Here is a 24936-nt window from a genome sequence, read left to right on the forward strand (position 1 = left end):
TTATTTGTGGGACATAGGAATTTGTTCATTTTTTTCCTCTTCAAAATATAGTCCGGCCCCCCCACAAGGTCTGACGGTCAGTGGACCAGCCCCCTGCTGAAAAAGTTTGCTGACCCCTGACTTAGACAAGTGTTTTACTTCTGTTTCCTCTAAATGCGTTTCCTCCCTAAACCTTCCTTGGAATTATTTTCAACTTGCATTTATTCTGTCAACATTATTGGGATAATAAACCTTTTGTGATGTTACAAATGCAACATTCGGTGTATTATTTCAATTCATTGACAATTATTGGGACATTCCAATGCATATCAGAATCTTATTTACTTGATGTAAACCCTTTCATTCATGCATCAGCGTTTTGAGAACCTGGAAGCAAGAATGAGTTGGGTAGTGATGACAGTGAAGTCCTAGACATGTTTACTCAGAGGTGGGCCCCACTAGGTTCAATGGAGCTTACTCCCAGGTAGGAAAGGGCAAATCTGTTGCTTTTGGATCTCAAAGTTTCTCGTTTTCCCAGTTTTAAATTCAGTTCTCCACATTTATGTAGCAATCTGTTACAATACCTCCTCCTGAAAATTCATCAGCATTTTAGCACAAATTTATCCAGATTTTTGCACCCCCCAAAAAAGGTTTAGGGGTACTCTCATTTTCCTACTCCTATTGAAATACTGTCCCTCAATGAGGCCAAACTTAAATTCACAAAATGTTTACGGGTATGCGTACCCCCAGAAAAAAGCACTGGTTTTGACTAATACACGCATTTATGCAAACAATTTCCCCTAATATAATGCTTTTTCTATACTATTTAAACCAATATGCATTTCAAGGCAATTTCCTTTAAAATATGCCATTTGAGATGTGATTCAGGTGTTTGGGGGGGGTGCACTGCAAAATTCAAAAACGTAAATTTTGACAGATAGGTGTGCTTTGGTTCACATATTGTTTCAGAAAGTCTGCATTAGGTAGTTTAAAATGCAAACAAAATCTAATTCCTCCTCTATCCCTACTCCCAGGTAAATGTACATGGGATTATAGCTCAAATGCTGTGTTTATACCTTTGTTTTGCGAACATTCACATTTATTAGGCAATTACAGATGTTTTCCTTCTGCCATTCACCTTGTGCAGGAGAAGAAATTATGTGATGCCAAGGGAATACAAGACTACTGTTTGCAGAAGTCCAGGATCTTTTTCTCTCTAAAATAGCAGCTAGTTACTAACATGTCTACCCAGAAGTAAGCTTGATTGAATTTAACGTTAAGTGTTAGGACAGCAAGCCTAGCTTTATATCTTCAAAAGAAGAATGTATGAACGAGCTTTTCCTTTTTTAAAATTTGTCAGTTAATTTTTGTTGATTTTTATAAAAACAACAAATTAACAGCAAATTAATTCAAATTTAAAACAAATTCAAATGTTGGCTCCCCCCCCCCCCCCATTCCTGGTGTTTCTTTTCTCTCCTTCGTTAGCTGCTCACAATAACATAGGTAAAGGTAAAGGGACCCCTGACCATGAGGTCCAATCGTGGCCGACTCTGGGGTTGCAGTGCTCATCTCGCTTTATTGGCCGACGGAGCCGGAGTACAGCTTCCTGGTCATGTGGCCAGCATGACTAAGCTGCTTCTGGCGAACCAGAGCAGTGCACGGAAACGCCGTTTACCTTCCCGCCGGAGCGGTACCTATTTATCTATTTGCACTTTGACGTGCTTTCGAACTGCTAGGTTGGCAGGAGCAGGGACCAAGCAACGGGAGCTCACCCCGTCGCAGGGATTCAAACTGCTGACCTTCTGATCGGCAAGCCCTAGGCTCTGTAGTTTCACCCACAGCGCCACCTGCGTCCCACAATAACATACTTTCCCCTAATTTCTATTCATTCCCCATCTTTCTGAATTTTCACTATCTGTGCCTGTTTTAATTCCAGCTTAGACTTTTGTTTAACTATAGCATGTCCCCAGTTATTCAAGTATTCTTCCTTTATCTACCCATATAAATCGTGAAGGAGCTTTTCCTTTGAGTTTCGTACAAGGAGATAAAACAGCTGACTGTGAAATGTGGAACAAGCAAGCAGCCTCCTGATGGTTTTGGTCAAGGCAAAGTTGGTGTTGAAGGTTGACTGGGCTGGGCCAAGGCCCCTCATCCCAGCAGAAGGGGGTATTGACGCCTCCTGTTCATATCTGCAAACTGCTTGCTCGCTTTCCTCTTGCTCTGCCACCCCAGAAGGAATGACTACCCAAACTACAACAGAGGTGAGGAGGGGGAGAAGCTGTCACTGCCTGCTTGCTCATTGGCTGCTTCTGACAAGTGAGCAGGGGGTGCCAGTTGCAAGGCAAAGGAGCAACACCACCTGCCAATAATTGCGGCGAGTGGGTCAGCTTCCCATAATATACACATTTTTGTGTGCGTCTTGGTTGGCTGAGGAACAATAGCCCCAAATTTGGAGAAGTTTGCATTTTGAAAGGTAACTCAGTTTGTATATTGGTTCAACGAAATCTGACTTGGGTAATATCTCCTTGAAATGGCATTCTTATTCCAGACTTTTGCCAGAACAAGACTTCCTCTCTGCATGCCCTCCCAAATCTATTCCAGAAGGTCGGGTAGGGAACCCAGAACAGAACACAATGAGGGGAGAGGGAGAAGAAATCCTCTTGCACAGGTGGAGCTCCTTGCACAATCAGGATGATAATAATAATAATAATAATAATAATAATAATAATAATAATAATTTATTTGTACTCCACCCATCTGGCTGGGTTTCCCCAGCCACTCTGGGCAGCTTCCACAAAGACAAAAAATACACTAATATGTCATACATTAAAAACTTCCCTGAACAGGGCTGCCTTCAGATGTCTTCTGAATGTCAGGTAGTTATTTCTTTGACATCTGATGGGAGGGCGTTCCACAGGGCGGGCGCCACTACCAAGAAGGTCCTCTGCCTGGTTCCCTGTAACTTGGCTTCCCGCAGTGAGGGAACCACCAGAAGGCCCTCAGCGTCTGGGCATGGGCAGAACAATGGGGGTGAAGACGCTCTTTCAGGTACAACCTCATTGGCTACAATCCTCTGAAATCAATGGCCCTTAAGTGGGCCTTCTTTGAGTATATACTTTTTCTATAAAGGTGACTTCAATTAGCAAAGATATTTCCTACATAAATGTCATTCAATTATGTTTAAAAAATAATAATTCAGTTGGGGTTTTATTTTGTGTGTGTGTGTGTGTGTGTGTGTGTGTGTGTGTGGAGAAGCTGTCCATTTGTTGATGCTTGTTGAATTAGCCATTCGATAAAAGAAAAGAATGTGTAGAAACGTCTAGCATTTTGTGGCTTTGTTTCTCTTCCAATTGTCTCCTTGCATTTTCAGATCTCAGGAGGTCAGATGAAACAAGAAATGGGACATGGAAATGGAAATGGAACATCACAGACAGAGTTTGTTCTCCTGGGCATTCTAAGCCAAACAAAGCTATCAACGATTTCTTTTGCTGTCTTCCTATCAATGTCCATGGTTGCTTTGCTAGGAAATAGTCTCCTCCTGGCTGTGATCCAGGTGGACTCAAGTCTTCAGACTCCAATGTATTTTTTCCTCAGTCAGTTGTCCTTCATGGATATGTGCCAAGTCCTCGTCATTGTTCCCAGAACAGCAATGGCTTTTGTAACAGAGTCCAAAACAATTTCTCTTGTTGGATGTGTGGCCCAGATTTTCCTTGTTCTGAACATAGGAGGAGCAGAGTCCCTCCTGTTGGCTGTCATGTCATATGACAGGTATGTGGCCATTTGCCGCCCTCTGCAATATGCAGTTCTCATGAGAAGAAAATTATGCTTGGTCATGTCAGCCAGTGTGTGGATTTCATCTTTCCATTATGCATTGGTGAAAGCGATTTATTTACTAACTCTTTCATACTGTGGATCAAACGTGATAAACCATTTTTTCTGTGAGTTCCACGTCCTGATAAAGTTGTCCTGTTCAGATACATCCATCTTTGAAACAGTGTCATTATTAATTGGTAGCCATTTATTGCTTCTGTTCCCCTTCTCCATCATTGTGGCCTCCTATGTATCCATCCTTCTGCAGATTCTGAGGGCTAAGCGTTCAGCGGAAAGAAGCCACAAAGCACTGGGCACCTGTTCGTCACACTTGTGTGTGGTAGCCATCTTCTATGGGTCGGCCATCTTGAGGCACCTAAGGCCAGCCTCCTCCTACTCAGCAGAGAGGAACCAGATTTTTGCTGCATTGTGCACAATTGTCACCTCGACTGTGAATCCTTTTATATACAGCCTGAGAAATCGGGATGTACTAGCAGCATTAGGGAAACTGTTCAGGAAACTGAAGGTACTTCCGTAAAAATATTGGAAGAGCCCTTCTGGATCATGTTGATATTTGGAGTTTTGGTGAAGGGACAGGATACCCAAATCCTGTTTGTGAAATCACCCCAGGCCTCAGTGATTGCCCCAGGCCTCAAAACTGTCCCAAATTCCGTTTCTCTCTTCTAAAAATCCACAGCTAAAGCTTTCCTCTGCTTTTCTCACAAGATGCTGTGCATAGGCAAAATGTTACTTTTATCAGTACAAGAGAGCTTCAAAAAGGCTAATGAATAGACTCTGTCAGTGCCAAGCATAAGCAGGCCTGGGAACTGAATCTTATCTCATTCGGTTGTATCATCTTGAACATGCTGAACGCAAGGCTTCTCGTCCCCCTTTCCTGGGAAGGGTGCCAAGAGTCCAAAAAGAGTCCCAAGACAAGAGCTTTCTGTTCATGCTCATGAAACTCAACATGGGGCAGGACTCTTGAAGAGGAGGAGAAAGGGGAGGGAACTGGAAGGGGAATATATGCTCTGTGCAAATGATTGTGAACCCGTGCTTGTTTGTGAGTTATCACACTTGCTCCTTATACCAGTTCATGGATGGTAGAAATAAAGCTTTTTCTCCGAAACTATTCCTTGAGTGTCTGTTGACTCCCATTTCCCTCTCCCGGGTGCAATACTTTTTCCCACCCAAGGGCAAAGCCTCATAAGGCTACATTGGAAATTGCAAAACAATAAGAATAATTAGCTATGCACCTATGTTTTCTATCAGTAAACACAATTAAAAACACAGCAATCATAATCGTAGATGACTTGCTGTAAATACAGGGACTAAAACTTTATTAGCATTTATGGGTATATATTTCCATGATGATTGTTCCTAGTGCAACCCCACACCCCAGCTATCTAGAAAGAAAGTTGTAGTATTATCGTTACCCTTTCAAGTTTTAATGGCAATACTCCAGATATGTTCTATATTGTCATTGTCCTATCTACAGTGGAACTTTTCACACACTGCCTGAAAAGTGTTTAGGAAGCTGAGACCATATTTCATGGTGTGGCGTTCGTACGGAGCCCCCGGTCGGCTCACGGACTATTGACCCATACACCACTAATCCGCTGCCACCAACCAGGTCCTCCCCGGCAAATCACTTAGTCTCGGTCAGTTCTCAAGTTAACCACAAAGATTGTAGTTTATTGCAAGCACAAAATAAACTTTAATTGCATTCGAAACACTGTTAACCCTTTTACCCTCCTAGTCTTATTTTATCCTGTCTCTAACTCTTCTACCTCCCCTCACACAAGAACCAACTGCACTAACTGTCTCTCTATTTCCAACTGTCTGCCAACTGCTTTCCTAACTGCTCCTTCCCAACTGTCTAAACCTCTGGCTAAGCCTTTTTAAAAATAGGTAGGCTCCGCCTCTGGCTTTTCTATTGGTCTACCTATTAACTCTTTCTCTCCCCCTGTAGAGACATTTCCAAAAGAACGGGCAAATGCCACACATGGAAACACCATCCTTTCTAGGCATGGGTTGAAGCGGTTTCTCCTTTGCCCTCAGAATCTCACCCTTTAGTGCTACATCAGAGCAAAAGTCAATGCGGATAAAGCCCAATGGATGCTTGCTCTGATTCTGCAGTAAATAGAGAGCATAAAACCATAACAAAGACCATAAGAAGAGCCTGTTGCATCAGGCCAATGGATCATATAGCCTAATGTCATGTTCTCACAGTGGCCAACCTGATATCTATGGAAATCTCATGAGGAGGACCCAAGCAGAAGAGCAGAAAGGCAGTTTCCAGAAGCATACAGCCAACGTTGAAGGGTTGTGGAGCAGGGGTAATCTTAAATATGAGTATTGTGTTATGTTCTATGAACTGGACACTAAGGGCCATGTAAAGATCTTGTTCTTAGATTTATCTAAGATAAATGAAGACTAAATTTAATCGAGCACAATAAGTGGGCATATACACCAGCTTTCCTGCAGACAAGTTAAGACAAGAGCCTCAAGATACAATTTGCATATTTGTTTTTTTAAAATAAAAAATATATTTATGATTTTCAATTTTATACATTTCAATAATTTTACAATCATTTAAACATTTCGAAAACTTGACTTCCTTCCCCCTCTTAATGCGGTTCCTTAAATTTATTATTTTTATTTTCTGCATATTCCAAATTAACTTAATCATTTACTCATCTACTTTAAACGTATAAAACTGCAGGTTATTACAGTACAATAGTCCTGCCAATGTTCTTATCTGTTTACAGTTTGTTTGAAAATATTCAATAAACCATTTCCATTCTTTTATAAAAAGTTTGTTATTTTGATTTCTTATTTTTCACCATTTCTGCGTATTCCATAAGTTTTTTTATCCATTCTTCTTTCACTGGGACTTCTTCTTTTTTCCATTTTTGGGCAAATAACATTCTTGCCGCTATAGTTGCATACATGAATAAATTTCTATACAGTTTGGGTAGTTCTGTCCCTATAACCCCCCCCCCCAAAAAAAAAAATCTTTTGGCAATTTGCATGGTTTTTGGAATATGAGTAGATTGGTAAGAACATTAACTATTTTCCAGATGGGATGTGGGGAACCTGTAGCCTTCTAGATGTTGTTAGACTCCAACTCCCATCAGCTTCAGCCAGCTGGGTCAGGAATGATGGGTGATGAAGTCCAACAAACCTGGATAGACCAACATACACTCTTTAGAGGAATGAAATCTTTTGTGTGGAGTCAGGACATATGTAAAAAATATGTGTATATCTTTAACGTCATGCCTAATAATTTTATAAATTTCCACCATGTCATCTCTTACTTGCCTTTTCTCTAAACTAAAAAGTCTCAAATTCTGCAACTTTTCCTCACCAGGGAGTTGCTCCAGCCCCTTAATCACTTCGCTTGCCCTTTCTGAAACTGTTCCAACTCTACAATATCCTTCTTGAGGTGAGGCAACCAAATCAATAGGTTCAAAAGGACAGGTCAATTTGAGGATGGCCAGAAATGAAGGGTACCCCTGGGTAACACAGCAAATGCACAAATACCACTTCAGGTTCATGATCTGGAAACGAAAAGGTAAATGTAGAGGATTCTACATAAACATCAATGGGTAGAACTACAATCACATAACTTACAGAATTCCTTAGAGCAATGTTTCCATCAACAACTTCTTAATTAAGGACTTGGGACCAATTTCCCTAAGGTCAAAAGTCACCAAGAATACTTTACTAGATATTTTAAACTTTGAAGTGCCTGAGGAATGCAAATATTGCTCTTTAGTTCTTCCTCAGGTGATTTTCACCATGCTGCCAAGAGAACTAAAACTGGTGCATTCTGAAGAACTCTGCATCCCTAGCCCCTGAGACAGAGGCTGAAATCATCATGGGTAAAAACAAAACAAAACAAAACAAAACAAAACAAAACAAAACAAAACAAAACAAAACAAAACAAAACAAAACAAAACAAAAAAACAAAACAAAACAAAACAAACAAAACAAAACAAAACAAAACAAAACAAAACAAAACAAAACAAAACAAACTAAGATGACACAACTTAGGGCTTCCAGAACTGAGATGCTGCTATTTTGAAGAGCATCCTCATTTCAGTAAACCAGGATACCTGATGTTACGAGATATTTCTATTAATTGGTATAGTTTTTTGAAATATACTCAGAGTTGCAAAGTGATTTCATGCTCTTTATTCAGCTCATAGTGGTGAGGAGGAATGAATGAATGTCCCCTCAAAGTATCTGCTTTATATACATTATTTACACAATGGGCTGCACATGATTGGCTAATTCCGGAATTCTACTGTAAGCCAATCAGGTTGTGGATTCACTTCAATCTGGAGCATGATTGGGTGGTTCCTGCCAACCAATCATACTGCTGCATTCTGAATCCTATTGTTCTAGGAGCAATCAGACTGCTGCAATTTGGATCCTATTATTCTAGGAGCAATCAGACTGCTGCAGTTTGGATCCTATTCGACTCAGTACATAACACCCCTCCCCTCTAAGTTCCAGTCCTGCCCGGGAGGTCGCATTCATAGTCCTCAAGGTACGCTGGCGGCCTACGTGTGCGTTGCGGCCTGGGGTGTTCCCTGGTCCGGGGTTCAGGTTCTGGCTCGTGTTCCAAGGATGCTGGCTGTGATGGGGCTGGCGCAACCGGCTCGCTCAGTCGTGGTTCTGGTTCCGGTGTCATTTCAGCCTCACGGGTCCTCTCTGTATTTACTGATTCTGCGTCTCCTGCTGGCCCCTGCTGCTCTATGGGCCTCGCTGCCCCACTGTTCCCTTGGGACTCCTCTAACCTGTCCTCCTCCTCCTGGTTTTATCCCGGGAATCGTCGCCGTATCTGGTCGCAGTGGCGGTGCCAGCACTGCCCCCCATCTGTTAGCACACGGGGCCAGTGACCCTGGTGACTGTGGCGGGTACCCATGCAGGGCCTGCCCCAAAATTCTTTGCGTATACTGGGTCCTGGGCCTCGAAGGTCCGGGGGTTCCTGCTTTCCCCCACCACTACCTCATCCTGAGCTCTATCGGGGTGAAGGCAGTCCAATCTGATTGCAAGGCGCCGACCCATTAGTAGTTCAGCGGGGCTCCGGCCAGTCGTTGAGCTGGGGGTGCTGTGCTGTGCTAGAAGGAATGTGGCAAGGCGGTACTCCCAATCCCCTTGTGTCATGCGGCGAAGGGTTTTCTTGGTGGTCCGCACCATGCGTTCTGCTTGGCCATTGGTGGCAGGGTGGAATGGCGCCGAACGGATGTGGCGGATGGCGTTCTGCGCTGTGAAGGTTTGGAATTCTCCTGACGTAAATGCAGTCCCGTTGTCTGAGACGAGAGTGTCAGGGAGCCCGTGGGTTGCAAACAGCCTGCGTAGTACCCGGATGGCTGCGGACGTAGAAGTGGACGGTACCAGTGCGACTTCCAGCCATTTGGTGTAGGAGTCCACCACTATGAAGAATGTTTTCCCCTGAAAGGGGCCAGCGAAGTCCACATGCAGGCGTGACTCCCAGGACTGGACTGGGGCCCTTGGGGGATCTGGGTGGGATTCTTGGCAGGCCTGGCAGTGTTTGACCCAGGCCTCTATCTCTCCGTCGATCCCCAGCCACCACACATAACTCCTGGCAAGGGCCTTCCTTCTTACTACCCCTGGGTGTGTCTTGTGTAGGGCTGTGAGGACCCTTTTGCGGAGGGGCTGGGGAACAACGACCCTGCTTCCCCATAACAGGCACCCCTTGTGGGCCGACAGTTCATGTTTGCGGGTTGTGTAGCCGGCGAATTCTGGCCCGGGGCTGCTGCTGGGCCATCCCCTCCACACCCAGTCCAGGACCCGGGAGATGACCCTATCTTTCTTGGAATGGTGTGCAACTTCTTGTGCCTGAATGGGGCGGCCGGGAAGCAGCTCCAGGCTCATAACCTCTTGTGCAGGTGCTGGGTCGGGGCCTGTTTCCGGTAGTGGTAGCCTGCTGAGGGCGTCCGCATGGCCCATCGCCTTCCCAGGGCGGTGAATCAGTGCATACTGGTAGCTGGCAAGGAAAATTGACCACCTGAGGACGCGAGGAGACAGCACTTCGGGGGTCTGCTTTTCGGGGACAAACAAGCCAAGCAACGGTTTGTGGTCAGTCACCACGGTGAAGGGCCGCCCGTACAAGAAATCATGGAATTTTTTAACTCCCTTCACGATTGCCAGACCCTCCTTGTCGATTTGTGAGTAGTTCCGCTCGGTTGCGTTGAGTGTCTGGGAAAAGTATGCCACCGGTACCTCTCTTCCATCTGGGAGTTGGTGTCCCAGGACAGCGCCAATGCCATAGGGCGAGGCGTCGCATGCTAGCACCACCGGCAGCCTCTCGTCGAAGTGTGCCAAGACCGAGTTTGAGACAAGCAAGTCCTTGACTGCCTGGAATGCGGCCTCCTGGCGCTGGCCCCACACCCAAGGGGCCCGCTTGTCCAGGAGTCTGTGTAGGGGCTCTGCTACCGCCGCCTTGTGGGGAAGGAAGAAATGGTAAAAGTTCAATAGTCCCAAGAAGGCCTGAAGTTCAGTCTTGTTCTTGGGCGCTGGGGCATCACAAATGGCCCGTACCTTGTCCCCAGTCGGGTGGACCCCTTCTGCGTCCACCATAAATCCCAGAAAGTCCACCTGGGGCACTCCTAGTAGACATTTTTCCCGCTTCACCTTGAGACCCGCTGTCTGGAAACGGTGCAGAACGGTGCGGAGGCGGTCCTCAAACTCCTCTGGTGTGGGCCCGGCAATCAACACATCATCAAAGAAGGGGGTGACGCCAGGAATCCCTTTAAGGAGCGAGTCCATTAGATTCTGGAATATGCCTGGTGCCACACTGACACCGAATTGCAGCCGCTTTACCCTGAATGCTCCTCTGTGCGTCACAATAGTCTGTGCCTTTGCTGTGGCCTCATCTACTGGCAGCTGTTGATATGCTTGGGCCAAGTCCAGCTTGCCAAAAATTTTCGACCCAGCCAGGGTGGCAAGGACATGGCTGACCACTGGCACTGGGTATGCATGGGCCGTGAGGGCCTTGTTTATGGTACATTTGTAGTCTGCGCAGATGCGGACTGAACCATTAGGCTTGACAGGTGTGATGATTGGGGTTTCCCAGGGGGCATTAGGCACCGGTTCCAGCACTCCTTGCTCCATGAGCCGGTCCAATTCCTCGTCTATACGGGGTTTCAGGGCGAACGGGACCCGGCAGGCCTTGAGCCTGACCGGTCGTACTGCGGGGTCAAGCTGTAGAGCAATGGGGGGGCCCGTATACTGTCCCAATTTCCCATCAAAAACCCCCGGAAATTCCTTGCATATGGCGTCCACGTCCACTTGTAAGCTAGTGTGGTTCACCCCGGTGACAGCTAGCCCCAGTGGTCCAAACCATGCCAATCCCAGTAGGCTAATGTAGGGGCCCTTGACCACAAGTAAGTCCAGTTGCCGCATCCGCCCTCGGTATTGCACCCTGAAGGTCCCCACCCCCATTGTGGGGACCTTACGTTTCTGGAAGTCCCGGAGGGTGAATGGGGCCGGGCTGAGTTTGGGACCCCCAGTAGGACACAGTTTCCTTAAGGTCCTTGCCGAGATTATGGATAGAGTTGAACCCGTGTCAAGCTCCATGAGGCATGGGGCCCCCTCTATCTGTACCTCTACATAAATTTTCTCTACGTTGGGGTGGGGCAACTGGTATACCTGGAAGTCCGTGAGCTCCGTTGAGTTGCCTTGGTGCATTGGGCCCCGGGACCTGGGGTTCTTGGATTGGTCACCTGATGCCTGGCGTCGGGTGGGCCGAGCCCGACACACCCGGGCGATGTGTCCCACTTTTCTGCACTGCCTGCACTCTGCGTTGTGGAAACGGCAGGTCCTCCTCTCGTGACTTTCTCCACAGCTTGCGCAGTTCCCTCCTTCTCGTCGAGGCAGCTGTGGTATGTGGGCTGCTTGAGTGCGCTGCTGTACTCGGTGCACCTCCTCCCTGTCAGATCCTGAGTCGTCGGTGAGGTCTTCGTGGTGGGCGCTCGGTTGGGACGGCTGGCTCGGCTGTGCCTCTTGCGTCGACCTCTCGGCAGCTTCCGTTGCCAGGGCCTCCTCCAGAGCGACCTGGAACGTTAGGTTCTTCTTAGCGTAGAGGCATCGTTGCAGCTTCTCATCCCTCAGGCCACCGACGAGGCGGTCACGAAGCATGTTCTCCAGCTCTGAGAAGTTGCAGAACCGGGCGGCTTGGCGGAGAGAGGTCACAAACCCAGTTATGGTTTCCCCAGGGGCTTGTCGCTTTGCGTAGAAGGCATTTCGACGAGCCATCACTGAGGGCTGTGGCGAAAAGTGCCCCTTCAGCTGTTCCATTATTGTTTTGTATGGAACAGTAGCAACGTCTTCAGGCGCAAGGAGAGCCCGGGCGATTTCAAATGTCTCCTCTCCGCAAACGCTGAAGAATATTGCCCTCTTCTTGGCGTCTTCGTCATCGGTGACCCCTTTGGCTTCTAGGAGGAAGGTGAAACGGGAGGCGTACGCTTCCCAGTCTCCAGATGCTGGGTTGAACGGTATGAAGCTGCTGTCGGTTGCCATTCTGAGTTCCTTGTGTCCCGGAGCTGAAGCCTGGATACACGGTGCGAGGCAGCGGTGCGGCAGGTGGCGGTGCTGCGGTGCTGTGTGTGGTAGTCAGCTCAGCGGGATCCCACCTTCGTCGCCAGTGAAATATACTCAGAGTCGCAAAGTGATTTCATGCTCTTTATTCAGCTCATAGTGGTGAGGAGGAATGAATGTCCCCTCAAAGTATCTGCTTTATATACATTATTTACACAATGGGCTGCACATGATTGGCTAATTCCGGAATTCTACTGTAAGCCAATCAGGTTGTGGATTAACATCATGGACAGAGTTTCTTCTTGTTGGCCTCGTGCATCTGAGAACACCCAACGTCTTCTTTGGTGCAATTCTTTTCATGGTTTTTGTTGCTTTGCTGGGAAATGGTCTCCTCCTGATCCTAATCCAAAGAGACTCCTCCCTTCACGCCCCAATGTATTTTTTCCTCAGCCAACTGGCCTGCATAGATCTGGGCCAAATCCTCGTTATTGTCCCTAAAATGTCTGCAAACTTTTTAGCCCACAGAAACACCATCTCGCTCAGCGGTTGTGTGGCACAGATTTTCCTCACGTTGACCGGGGGAGGTGCAGAATGCTTGGTCCTGGCCGCCATGTCTTACGACAGGTACGTGGCCATCTGCAGGCCCTTGCAGTACCCAATCCTCATGCGGAGAACAACCTGCCTCACCATGACGGTTGGGATCTGGTCTTTGTCAATGCTTTCCATCATGCCCATTGCGATCTTTGTCCAGTCTCTGCCTTACTCTGGGTCAAATGTGATTGAGCATTATGTTTGTGATTTCCCAGCTTTACTGAAGTTGTCCTGTGCTGACACCTCTGCCTTTGAAAACTGGTGTATTTTGATGACGTGGTCATACTTCTCCTCCCTATCTCAGTCATCGTTGCCTCTTACATCACCATCCTTGTGCAAGTGCTGGGCGTGCGCTCAGTCAAAGGAAGACACAAGGCCTTAGGGACTTGCATGTCCCACCTGTGTGTGGTGGGGCTCTTCTATGGGGCAGCTGCACTGACATACACCGTCCCAGTATCCTCCTACTCTGCACAAAGGGGCATGATCTACTCAATGTGCACTACCATCATCCCCCCAATGCTGAATCCTTTTATATACAGCCTGCGCAACAGGGATGTTCTAGCAGCCCTAAGGAAACTCTTTCTGAAGCATGCCCCTCATAATTAATTTCTAGAGCCGAAACACCATTTCGCATAAGTTTGTAATGTTCCTGGGTCAAATAGCAGCTGCTGAGAATGAGGAACAGTTTAATAAAAAGAGCTGCCTCTTAGACCCTCTGTCTCCCAGGACGTGAGGCTGGTTTAGTAAATGAGTTTCCATGCACTGGCAGTAAAGGTAAAGAAGAAGAAAAGGTTCCAAATGATTTAAAAGGAAAAGAATTTGGTTTCATTACAAAAAGGATCATGCAGTCTTTGCATACAGTGGTACCTCGGGTTACAGACGCTTCAGGTTACAGACACTTCAGGTTACAGACTCTGCTAACCCAGAAATAGTACCTCGGGTTAAGAACTTTGCTTCAGGATGAGAACAGAAATTGCGTGGTGGCGGTGCGGCGGCAGTGGGAGGCCCCATTAGCTAAAGTGGTGTCTCAGGTTAAGAACAGTTTCAGGTTAAGAACAGACCTCCAGAACGAATTAAGTTCTTAACCCGAGGTACCACTGTATAAATAAATAAAATATATTTTTCCTACATGATGCAGGGAAAGTATGGCTTCATTTAGGAAAAGCATCCTAAAATTGCTTTAAATATCTGCAAGTACCTTTTGCCATGTGACAAAGACACATGAGAGCAGAAGCAGCAAAGCAGGCTGGGAAGTGCTGGGAATGCACAATCATTTGTGCCTACTAATGTTATTCAGGCCTAACTGCTAACTGTTGAGTCACGCTGACATGTGACTCATTCTCCTTATAAATAGCAGCCATTTTCTCTCTGTGTTCTCAGTAAGATTTCAGTCAGAGTCAGTTTGCCTCAGTTGTGAGCAGAGTCAGTATGTAATCTCAGTCAAACTGTTTGGAACCATGTTGTTTATGAAGAAGTTTATTTTAACTCAGTAAAGCTCTTATTCTTTCACTTAAAAACTCTGCATTATTAATTTATGCTGCGCGTCACCTTCAATGTTTTCTTTAAGGTGTGAGTGTGTGTTCTCAAGGCTACCAGCATGAGTTTGACCAAACTGTGGGAGGCAGTGGAAGACAGGAGTGCCTGTCGTGCTCTGGTCCATGGGGTCACGAAGAGTCGGACACAACTAAACGACTAAACAACAACAGGAGAAGGGGATGACAGAGGACGAGATGGTTGGACAGTGTTCTCAAGGCTACCAGCATGAGTTTGACCAAACTGCGGGAGGCAGTGGAAGACAGGAGTGCCTGGCGTGCTCTGGTCCATGGGGTCATGAAGAGTCGGACACGACTAAATGACTAAACAACAACAAGTGTGTGTGTTGCCAATGAGCAAGCAGGCAGTGACAGCTTCTCCCCCTCCTCACCTCTGTTGTAGTTTGGGTGGTCATCCCTTCTGGAGTGGCAGAGCAAGAGGAAAGCGAGCAAGCAGTTTGCAGATATGAACAGGAGGCATCAATACACCCTTCTGCTGGGATGAGGGGCCTTGGCCCAACCCAGTCAACCCTCAACACCAGCCTTGCCTTGACCAAACCATCAGGAGGCTGCTTGCTTGTTCCACATTTCACCGTCAGCTCAGTTTTACAAAACTCAAAGGAAAAGCTCGTTCACAATTTATATGGATAGATAAAGGAAGAATAACTCCACTTGAATAAGTGGGGACATGCTGTAGTTAAGCAAAAGTCTAAGCTGGAATTGAAACATGCACAGCTGGTGAAAATTCAGAAAGAGGGGGAATGAATAGAAATTAGGAAAAAGTATGTTATTGTGAGCAGCAAAGGAAGGAGAGAAAAGAAACATCTGGAAGTGGGATGGGAAGCCAACTTTTAAATTTGTTTTAAATTTGAAGTAATTTGTTGTTAATTTGTTAATTTTTTTTGAAAATCAATAAAAATTAAATGGCATTTTTTGAAAAAGGAAACTCATTGATACATTCTTCTTTTGTAGAAGATATAAAGCTAGGCTTGCTATCCTAACACCTTTAAATTCAATCAAATTTACTTCTGGGTAGACATGTTAGTAACTAGCTGCTATTTTGAGAGAGAGAGATCAAGACTTAAGAACTTCTGCAAACAGTAGTCTTGTATTCCCTTGGCATCACATACTTTCTTCTCTTGCACAATGGCAGAAGGGAAATATTATCTTTAATTGCCTAATAAATGTGAATGTTCATCAAAGAAAGGTATAAACACAGCATTTGAGCTGTAATCCCACGCACATTTACCTGGGAGTACGGATAGAGGAGGAATTTGATTTTGTTTGCATTTTAAACTACCTAATTCAGACTTTCTGAAACAATATGTAAACCAAGGCACACCTATCTGTCAAAATTCACATGTATTTGAATTTTGCAGAGCATTTCCCCCCACCTGAATCATATCTCAAATGGACTAGACTAGATGGGCTATTGGCTTGATCCAACAGGCTCTTATGTTTTTTGTTATGGTTTTATGGTCTGTGATAAGGAATTAGATTGGGTGAGTTTCCATTGCACTTATTTCCACCATTATTCAGTTTTATTCTTCACAACTAACCTCATACCTCTCTAAAAACACAGAGTACATTTACAACGGTCTTAAATAAAATCAATACTTTAAAAAAATATGTTATTGTTATTTATGCAGCTCTTGACAATTTTGAGTTCTTGTCCACAGAAAAGAAACTAAGGGTACAGCTTTCAAGAATAATATAATGCTCAGTAAAACACAATACTGTATATTTGATCAGACTAAAGTTGTACCACAACAGCATGAGAAGCCATACGTGTGTGTGTGTGTGTGTGTGTGTGTGTGTGTGTTGACCTTTCCCCAGCCCAGACATTACTGGGGATCTATGCTATCCCCCCTGCCCTTTCATTGCCCCTGCCCCTATTATTCCTATTGTACCTACCCCAAAATGGTAAATCTCTCTTGGGGGGGGGAAAGCCACTGTAGCAGGCAGAAAATTCTGGCGTAAAATAAAGGATACCTTTTCTGTTTAAGAAGAAAAAACTTTAAAGGTCCCCAGCACTGAAACCCTTTGATCTGCCTAAAATTGTTCAGCATTAATCCACTCTGGATTTGCTCCTTTGCCTGCAAATTTCATCCATTTCTGCAAATTTAGAAACAAGTTGTAGCTGTTTGTAAAGTCATAATTTTAGTGAATGGGGAAGACGGGGACACAACTTTGTTTTTTAACAACTCTAATTCCAGTCCCAAATAATGAGTCAAATTTGACCGACACAGAGAGGCCCCAAAGGAAGTCAGTCTGCTTTCCAAAGCTACAGATTAAGATAACAAATTGAATCTTGTGGCCAGTGCATACCACCAGGGCCACGTTGAACTAACTGGTCTCACCAGTGGAAGCCAGAGAAAGGACATAGCACATCACAGCTTTCCTTCCTCTCCTTCCTCCCAAATGGATTCAAAATTGCTTTTTGAGTAGATGTGTCTAGGATTGCACTGTTAGTAATGGACATATATGAAATAAATCAAAGGCTCTTCTTCAGAAGCATAAGGACATAGTACAGGTGAAGGGTGTTCTATATTTGTGTGCAGCAACTGCTGAGAACTTGTGCATTGTGACTATTATTCAATTTTCAGTTAGTGCAACAAGCACAGCATACATTAAAGTGCATTGCTAAAAATTCAAAAGGAGTTTCTGTGTTAGCTTCTCACTGCAAAAACAGTCAACGTGTGCTGTGGTGCCATAAAGATTGACAAACCTTCCTTGGACTCACTTTGTCAGATGCATGAAGTGAAACAGGATATAATATGTAGGAGAAAACTGGAAAGTGGGATCTGAATGGAAATGAAATGCAAAAATGACCATCAGTGATCATCACACTTTCAAAGTTTGCTAAAATGGGCACACCTTTTGCAGTAGGGATAATCGCTGAGATGATTGTATTAACACCTGCACTGGGGCAGAGAACTATTAACGAGAAACAGTGACAAAAAAGCATCTGATAAAGTAGGCATACGTCCATGAAGATTCGGAACATAATGAATCCGTTAATCTTAATAGGGCAGCAAGACTTCCTGATGACATTTCCTGGGAGGTTATTCAAGATGTGTTTTTCCGGAATGGCTGGAATTACAAAAAGAAGATGTAGAGAAGAGAGTTCAAAACGCATTCAGGATGAGAGTAAGGACAACCAAGACAAGGAAAGTTATAGGAGATTGCTTGATTACTTTTAAAGATAAAGACATGAGGAATTTAATACTCCAAAAAAACAGAGAGAAGCGATTGAATATCGACGGGAGTTACATAATTATTTTCAAAGATATACCGGTTAGATTGTTGAAACGGAGAGACCCATATAAACCATTGGTCCAAATTTTGAAGAAAAATAAGATTGAATTCAAGTGGGAATTTCCTCAGGGGATTTCCTTTATATACAAAGCCAAGAGACACAGACTGACAAGTCCCGAAGAAACAAGTAAGTTTCTGAGACGTTACAAAGAATTGATGGCAGAAGAGGAGGAGGAAGAAGGTGCATTAGGAGGAGCTGACCCGATGGGAGGAAAACTTTTAAAGGGGAAATCTAAAAAGAACAGAGAGACAGATGAAGAGGAGGAGGAGAAGGAAGAAGAAGAAGAAGAAGAAGAGGAGGAAGAAGAAAAAGAGGAATTATAAAGAGGAAATTTGAAACAAATTGTATATTTTAATTACTGGAAGACATGGCATTGAAATTATGGAATTGGAATATTAATGGGATGAATGATAAGAAGAAAAGAAACAGTATCGAACAATATTTAAAAAGAAAAAATTTGGATATCATCTGTCTACAAGAAACACATGTGGCAAAAAAGCATAAAAAAATCTTGATTAATAACAGACTGGGTAATGAATTTATATCCTCAGATAAAGAAAAGAAGAGAGGCATAGTCCTTTATGTTAGGAAAAACATAGAAGCTCAACAGATCTTCAAAGATGAAGAAGGAAGAATAATTGCAATACAGATCAATTGGCAGGGCGAAAAATTAATAATTGTCGGGATCTATGCACCTAATGGAAATAAGACTGATTTTTACAAGAAATTGGAAGAAAGGCTGTTTGAATATATGGATCAAAAAATCATAATAATGGGAGATATGAATGGAGTTGTTTCAACGGAAATGGATAGATTAAGAGAAAAAAGCGACAGTAAAGAGGGGAAACTACCGAAGACTTTTTTTACATTGGTGCAAAATCTCAATTTAATTGACATCTGGAGACTCAGACACCCATTAGAAAAAGAGTTCACATTTTATTCGGAACCGAATCAGTCCATGTCAAGAATAGATCAAATTTGGATCTCGAACGAATTAACTACTAGAATCCAACAAATAGAAATCCAACCTAGAGTAATTTCGGATCATAATCCAATAAAAATGGAGATAAAGATGTATGAAGAAAGAACATTTAGATGGAGATTGAAAGACTATCTTTTGGAAGATGAAAGAATTATTCAAGATGCTCGGAAAAAATTGATGGAGTACTTTGCAGATAATATGAATAAAGGCACAAAGATTAGCACAGTTTGGGATGCAAGCAAGGCGGTAATGAGGGGATTCTTCATCCAACAGAATGCGATTAAAAATAAGAACAGAGAGAAAGGGAAGAAGGAAATCCTAAAACAAATAATGGACAATGAACAAAAGTTAATTAAGAAGCCAAATAACATCAAGATAAAACAAAATATCAAAATTTTGCAGACACAGTTCGCCATGATCATAAATACAGAAGTTGAATGGAACATTAAAAGACTGAGACAAAGGAATTTTGAATTTGCAAATAAACCTGGAAAATGGCTGGCATGGCAAATAAAAAAAAGGAAAGAGCAAGGAACAATTAACAGAATTATCGTGGATGGCGAGGAAATAGAGAACCCAAAAGGTATCAGAAAAGGATTTCTGGATTTCTACAAGCACCTATATGCAAACGAGAGAAAAACAACATAAAGAAGATAGAGAATTTTTTTTTTTAAATTAGTTTTTATTGATTTTTCAAACAAGTAAAAAACACTCAACAGAACAAACAAAGGAAAAACAAAAAAAACAGATAAGGCACATAACAATTAGACCCATGTAACTTTAGATTCCTCATTTCATGCCCTTCTTTCTTTTGACTTCCCCATGCCTCCCCTTCCTTGCATCCTTGTTTAATGATTCTTTAGCAACCCTTAGGTCCATTGTCTTAATTCCCTTTCATAAAATTCCCTTTAATTTTTTTTAGTTACTGCTGCAATTCTTTACTTCTTACCCCCTGACATCTTAACATTCCTCAATTTTACAATTGTTTTTAAGATATATTTTAAATTTCTTCCAGTCCTCCTCCACTGTCTCTTTCCCCTGGTCACGGATTCTGCCCGTCATCTCGGCCAATCCCATAAAGTCGATCACCTTTGTTTGCCATTCTTCCAGAGTAGGTAGTTCTTGCATCTTCCAATACTTTGCCAGTAGAATTCTTGCTGCTGTGGTGGCATACATAAAGAAAATCCTATCCTTCTTTAACACCGATTGGCCAGCCATGCCCAAGAGAAAAGCCTCTGGTTTCTTAGGAAAAGTCCACTTAAGGACCTTCTTAATTTCATTATAGATCATTTCCCAGAAAGCTTTAACCTTTGGGCAGGTCCACCAAAGGTGGTAAAAAGTGCCTTCAGTTTCATTGCATTTCCAACACTTATTATTAGGCAAGTGGTAAATTTTTGCAAGCTTGACTGGGGTCATGTACCACCGATAGATCATTTTCATAATATTTTCTTTTAAAGCATTACATGCAGTGAATTTAATACCGGTGGTCCATAACTGTTCCCAGTCAGCAAACATAATATCATGTCCAATATCTTGTGCCCATTTAATCATTGCTGATTTCACCGTTTCATCCTGTGTATTCCATTTCAACAGCAAGTTGTACATTTTCGATAAATTCTTAGTGTTGGATTCCAACAATTCTGTTTCTAATTTTGACCTCTCTTTCTGGAATCCTATTTTCCTGTCCTGCTTAAATGTCTCGTTTATCTGATGATAGTGCAACCAATCTCGAACCTTGGGCTTTAGTTTCTCATAACTCTGAAGTTTAACCCTTTCACCATCATATTCTAGAATCTCATGATATTTTGGCCATTTAGAGTCCATATTAAGCTTTTTTACTTCCCTAGCTTCCATTGGTGACACCCACCTAGGGGTTTTACTTTCCAACAAATCTTTGTATCTAGTCCAAACATTATACAATGCTTTCCTTACAATATGGTTTTAAAAACTTTTATACACCTTTGCCTTGTCGTACCATAAGTATGCATGCCAACCAAAACTATTGTCATACCCTTCCAGATCCAAAATGTCGGTGTTCTCAAGAAGTAGCCAGTGTTTCAACCAGCAGAAAGCTGCCGATTCATAATAAAGTCTTAAGTCCGGCAGGGCAAACCCCCCTCTGTCCTTTGCATCGGTTAAAATCTTAAATTTGATTCTGGGCTTTTTGCCCTGCCAGACAAATTTTGATATGTCTTTCTGCCACTTCTTGAAACAGTCCATCTTGTCCAAAATCTGCAACGTCTGGAATAAAAACAGCATTCTAGGCAATACATTCATCTTAATAGTAGCAATTCGACCTAACAAGGAAAGTTTCAACCTTGACCATATTTCCAGATCCTTCTTTACTTCTGACCAACTTATTTCCTTAAATAAGTTCACATTCTTAGATGTTAAGTTTAACCCCAGGTATTTTACCCTTTTTGTTATTTCCAAGCCTGTTTCATTCTGGAAACTCTCTCTTTCTTCCATTGTTAAATTTTTTTCCAACACTTTCGTTTTTTGTTTGTTCAAAAACTAAATCGTGCTTCGCGCATGTGCAGAAGCGCCAGATTGTGCCACGCACCTGCGCAGATATGGGGCTTCAGGTTGCGCTCTTTTCATGTTGCGAATGGGCCTCCGGAACGGATCCCATTTTCAACCAGAGGTACTACTGTAATTGCTTTGTTTTAGCTGAGATGCACAGTGGCATGGCATCTTTATCATATTCTTAGTTTGTTTTTAGGAAATTTTACTGTTGTATTTTTGTTGCTTTTATGTAAACCGTGCAGATATTTTATTACGTAAAGCAGTAAAAATGTGATAAATAAACAGCATCTGAGAAACATGCCTATGGCTCACGCAACTCCTTACATCCTGCTTGTGGGATTCCAAGATGCATTGGGGTGGCCACTGAAAACAGGATGGTGGACGAGATGGGGCTTTGGTGTGATCCATCGGGGTTCTTGGGATCTTTAGGGTCCATGGATTATGGAGTGGAAACTTATCCATAGCTTCGTTAAGTAGCTGCCCGTCCTTGTTTGGTAATAAATCATTTCATGCCAGGAGATGACCAGAAGGAAAAAAACAAAAACCTGGAAGAAGAGGGGGATAAGACCTCCAACTTTGTCGAGTGGTGTTAGCATAGACTCAGGCAACTAGGCTTGAAAAAAGTTGAAATGTCTTAGAAAAGAAAAGCCTAGTTACTGATGGGAGTCAGTCAGTGTGGTGTGTGTCGGATATGTCCATAAATGTATGTATGCATGCATGGATTGCAAGTGTGCTGTGAGTTTGTAGGGTGTGTGGTGTGTTTGTGGAATGCCAGCTATGGCCATCCCCACTTTGAGCATGCCCAGTTGAATGGAGTCCTTGGGGTGGTGGGGAGTCCTATTGTCAGGTGTGCGTGAAGGAGCCAGGCCCTGTGACCAATAGGACTTTGCAGGACTGGGGCCCTTCTAAGTTTCTTCTGAAGAGGCAAGGTGCGGCCGCACAGGTGAGGCCGATTGGTAACTCACAGCACCTGGTGGCAAGAGCCAAGAAGGGATATAAGGTCAGCATTTCCCTTCAGCTCTTTGCCACAGCAACATGCGTCCTGCCTTGCTGCGTTTGGCTTCTTGCTTCCTGATCCTTGAACCTCAGCTTCTTGACTCCCTGCTTCTTGATCCCCAAACCCTTGACTTCTGGACTCCTTGCTTCTTGATCTTCGGACCCTTGGCTTCTTGACTCCTGGCTCTCTGACCCTCGGACTCTTGGCTTCCTGACTCCTGGCTTCTGGACCCCTGTTCCTGTTCCCACCCCGCCATCTTGCCTCCGGTCCTGACGTCCCCTGCTGGGACTTCGATCGCCCGTGAACCGGACTGTGACACCTATTCTCACACTGCCCAACACCTGAGCACGGAACATATGACTCTTCCGCTGTTTTGTTGTTCAGTAGATGGGTAGGAACATTAATTATCACCGCCATCCTCAATATTATGCCCCTATCTGGACAGGAATAGCCTAACTACTGTTGTCTATGCTCTGGTAACCTCAATGTCAGGCTGGAGCCATCAAGCGAACAGCAGCAGCTGCCAGACTTGGACGGCAGCCCAGGGGACGAAGGGAGGTTTGCCATGGGAAGATCAGAGGAAAGGACAGGGGGGAGTTCACAGCCCAGAGAAACACAGGACTTAGCAGACCATAGCTTGTCCGAACCAGTTTGCAAACCTCTCAGCGTGCAAGAACGCAGAAGAGGAGGGGTACAAGAAAGGGGGAAATTGACATCACAGAAATGACGGAAGAGATTCGTTTTCACGTGTTGTTTCCGGAGGAAGAGGAACAACGCTGATGATTTAGTTGAGTCATCATCAGGATGGCCATAAGTCACAGGGGCAGAGCGCTCCGGACAAGTGGCATGTTTTTTCTGGAATAAAACCAACTTTTAATTGACTGTACGTGTACGCGTCTTGCCGCTGCTACACTCAAGGTTAGATTACTGCAATGTGTCATATGCAGGGCTGCCTCTGAAGACGGATCGGAAACTTGAGCTAATGCAGAATTCAGTAGTCAGGTTGCTCACTGGAGCAAGACGGTTTGAGCATATTACACTGATCCTGGTCTGACTGCACTGGCTACCAATTAGTTTCTGGGCCCAATTCAAAGTGCTGGTTTTGACCCATAAAGCCTTAAATGGCTCAGGACCGCAATACCTCAGGGACTGCCTCTTTCCATATGAACCTACCCGGACCCTGATATCATCTTCTGAGGCCCTTCTTTGTGTGCCTCCTCCTTGAGAGGTCTGGAGGGTGGCAACAGGAGAACAGGGCCTTCTCTGCAGTGGCTCCCCATCTGTGGAATGCTCTCCCCAGGGAAGTTCGCCTGGCGCCTTCACTACACACCTTTAGGCACCAGGCAAAAATGTTCCTTTTTAACCAGGCATTTGGTTGATCTGATTTACATCCTATGCCCTTTTAAAATTTGTTTTTTTGTGTGTGTGTTGGGGGGGGGGGAGTGTTGTTTTTATTTTTATTAGGTATTTTGTGGTTTTATATCTGGATTTTATTCTGTGAACTGCCCTGAGACCCCCGGGTGTGGGGCAGTATATAAATTCAATAACTAACTAACAAACTAAATAAAACAAAATATTATCAAATACAGTCCAGGAAAATGACAGCATTTTCAGACTGTGAGTTGGAACTTTGGAATGTGAGTTGTAGGAAGTTTTCACTTTTGAACTGCATTAAAGTTTGGTAACAATTAAAATCTTGGATTTGGAACCAAATTCCCTAAAGATGGAGTTGGCTGAACATTTCTCCATAGAGATTAGAAATTGTATATGTGGCGGGTAAGAAATACAGGTCCAGGTTTGAATGTTTCAAAATTTTAAGGCATCTATCTTTTTCCTGCCTCTAGAAACAGGGAGCCAGTGGGGCTAAGCAAACATTTCGCTGTAAATGTAAGTTAGGAAATGTTGCTTTTTCAGGGAGTATGAATTGGTTTTGTTTAGGGTTTAGAATTCAAAAACTTAAGTATGTCAAAAGGAAGCAAAGGCATAAGTACCTCTATAGCGATGACATCCACCCTCTGCTTTTGAATATAAAAATATTTTCAGTGTATCTCATTAATTTAAAATGACAGGTCTCCCCCCCCCCCCGAAGAATGTAGTGCAAAGCATTTTTGAAGTAGAAGAAGAGTTGACTCGTAACCCATTTTAATTGGATCACAGCGCATAGTTTGATCAGCCAAAGAGAATGAGGAACAATATTGAATTAATTCAGCAGGAGCAACAAAATGTTTCAAAGGAGCATTTGCAACTAAATTCCATTTTTTAAAGCCTACACTTTCCTCTCCTACTCAACAGCACCAGCCAACGCAGGTATGTAATTCTTAACTTTTGCAGAGGCCATACTTTATTTGGGTGGTATCCAACTTAGTCCTACTCAGAGAAAACCTACTCAGAGAAATTAACACACCTAAATTAATCATGTCCAGTAATTACAATGGGTCAACTTGGAGAAGGACTACCATCAGATGCATTTTTTTTGTAATTTGATGTTCCACAATGTTCATTCATGATAACATCCACTTTCTTATACACAAAAAGTCTATCATAGAAGGGCAAATTGAATCAGAAAATGTATGTATGTACAGGAATGTTTATGAACAGTGTATTCCGTTCTCATGCTTGGGCTGAGTTT

General features: G+C 43.8%; 2 protein-coding genes across 2 annotated transcripts in view; both read left to right on the top strand.

Annotated features, from left to right (window-relative positions):
- Nucleotides 1–1794: 1794 nt before the first annotated feature.
- LOC307209810 (uncharacterized protein) overlaps nucleotides 1795–24936 on the top strand; it is a gene marked incomplete at its 3' end in the record, with an annotated part of 89640 nt that continues 66498 nt past the window's right edge. Inside the window, exons 1-2 of the mRNA XM_079965172.1 lie at nucleotides 1795–2240; nucleotides 3350–3747. Coding sequence (XP_079821298.1) covers nucleotides 2070–2240; nucleotides 3350–3747 — 569 coding nt within the window. The 5' untranslated portion in view covers nucleotides 1795–2069. The remainder of the gene's footprint in view (nucleotides 2241–3349; nucleotides 3748–24936) is intronic.
- Nucleotides 12647–14622, top strand: LOC307208966 (olfactory receptor 2Z1-like). The gene is given in 2 exon segments (XM_079964024.1): nucleotides 12647–13205; nucleotides 13208–14622. Coding segments are annotated over 2 exon segments (837 nt in total). The 5' UTR covers nucleotides 12647–12718; the 3' UTR covers nucleotides 13558–14622.

This window comes from Podarcis cretensis (assembly GCF_951804945.1).
Source record: "Podarcis cretensis genome assembly, chromosome: 2".
Classification (NCBI taxonomy): Eukaryota; Metazoa; Chordata; class Lepidosauria; order Squamata; family Lacertidae; genus Podarcis; species Podarcis cretensis.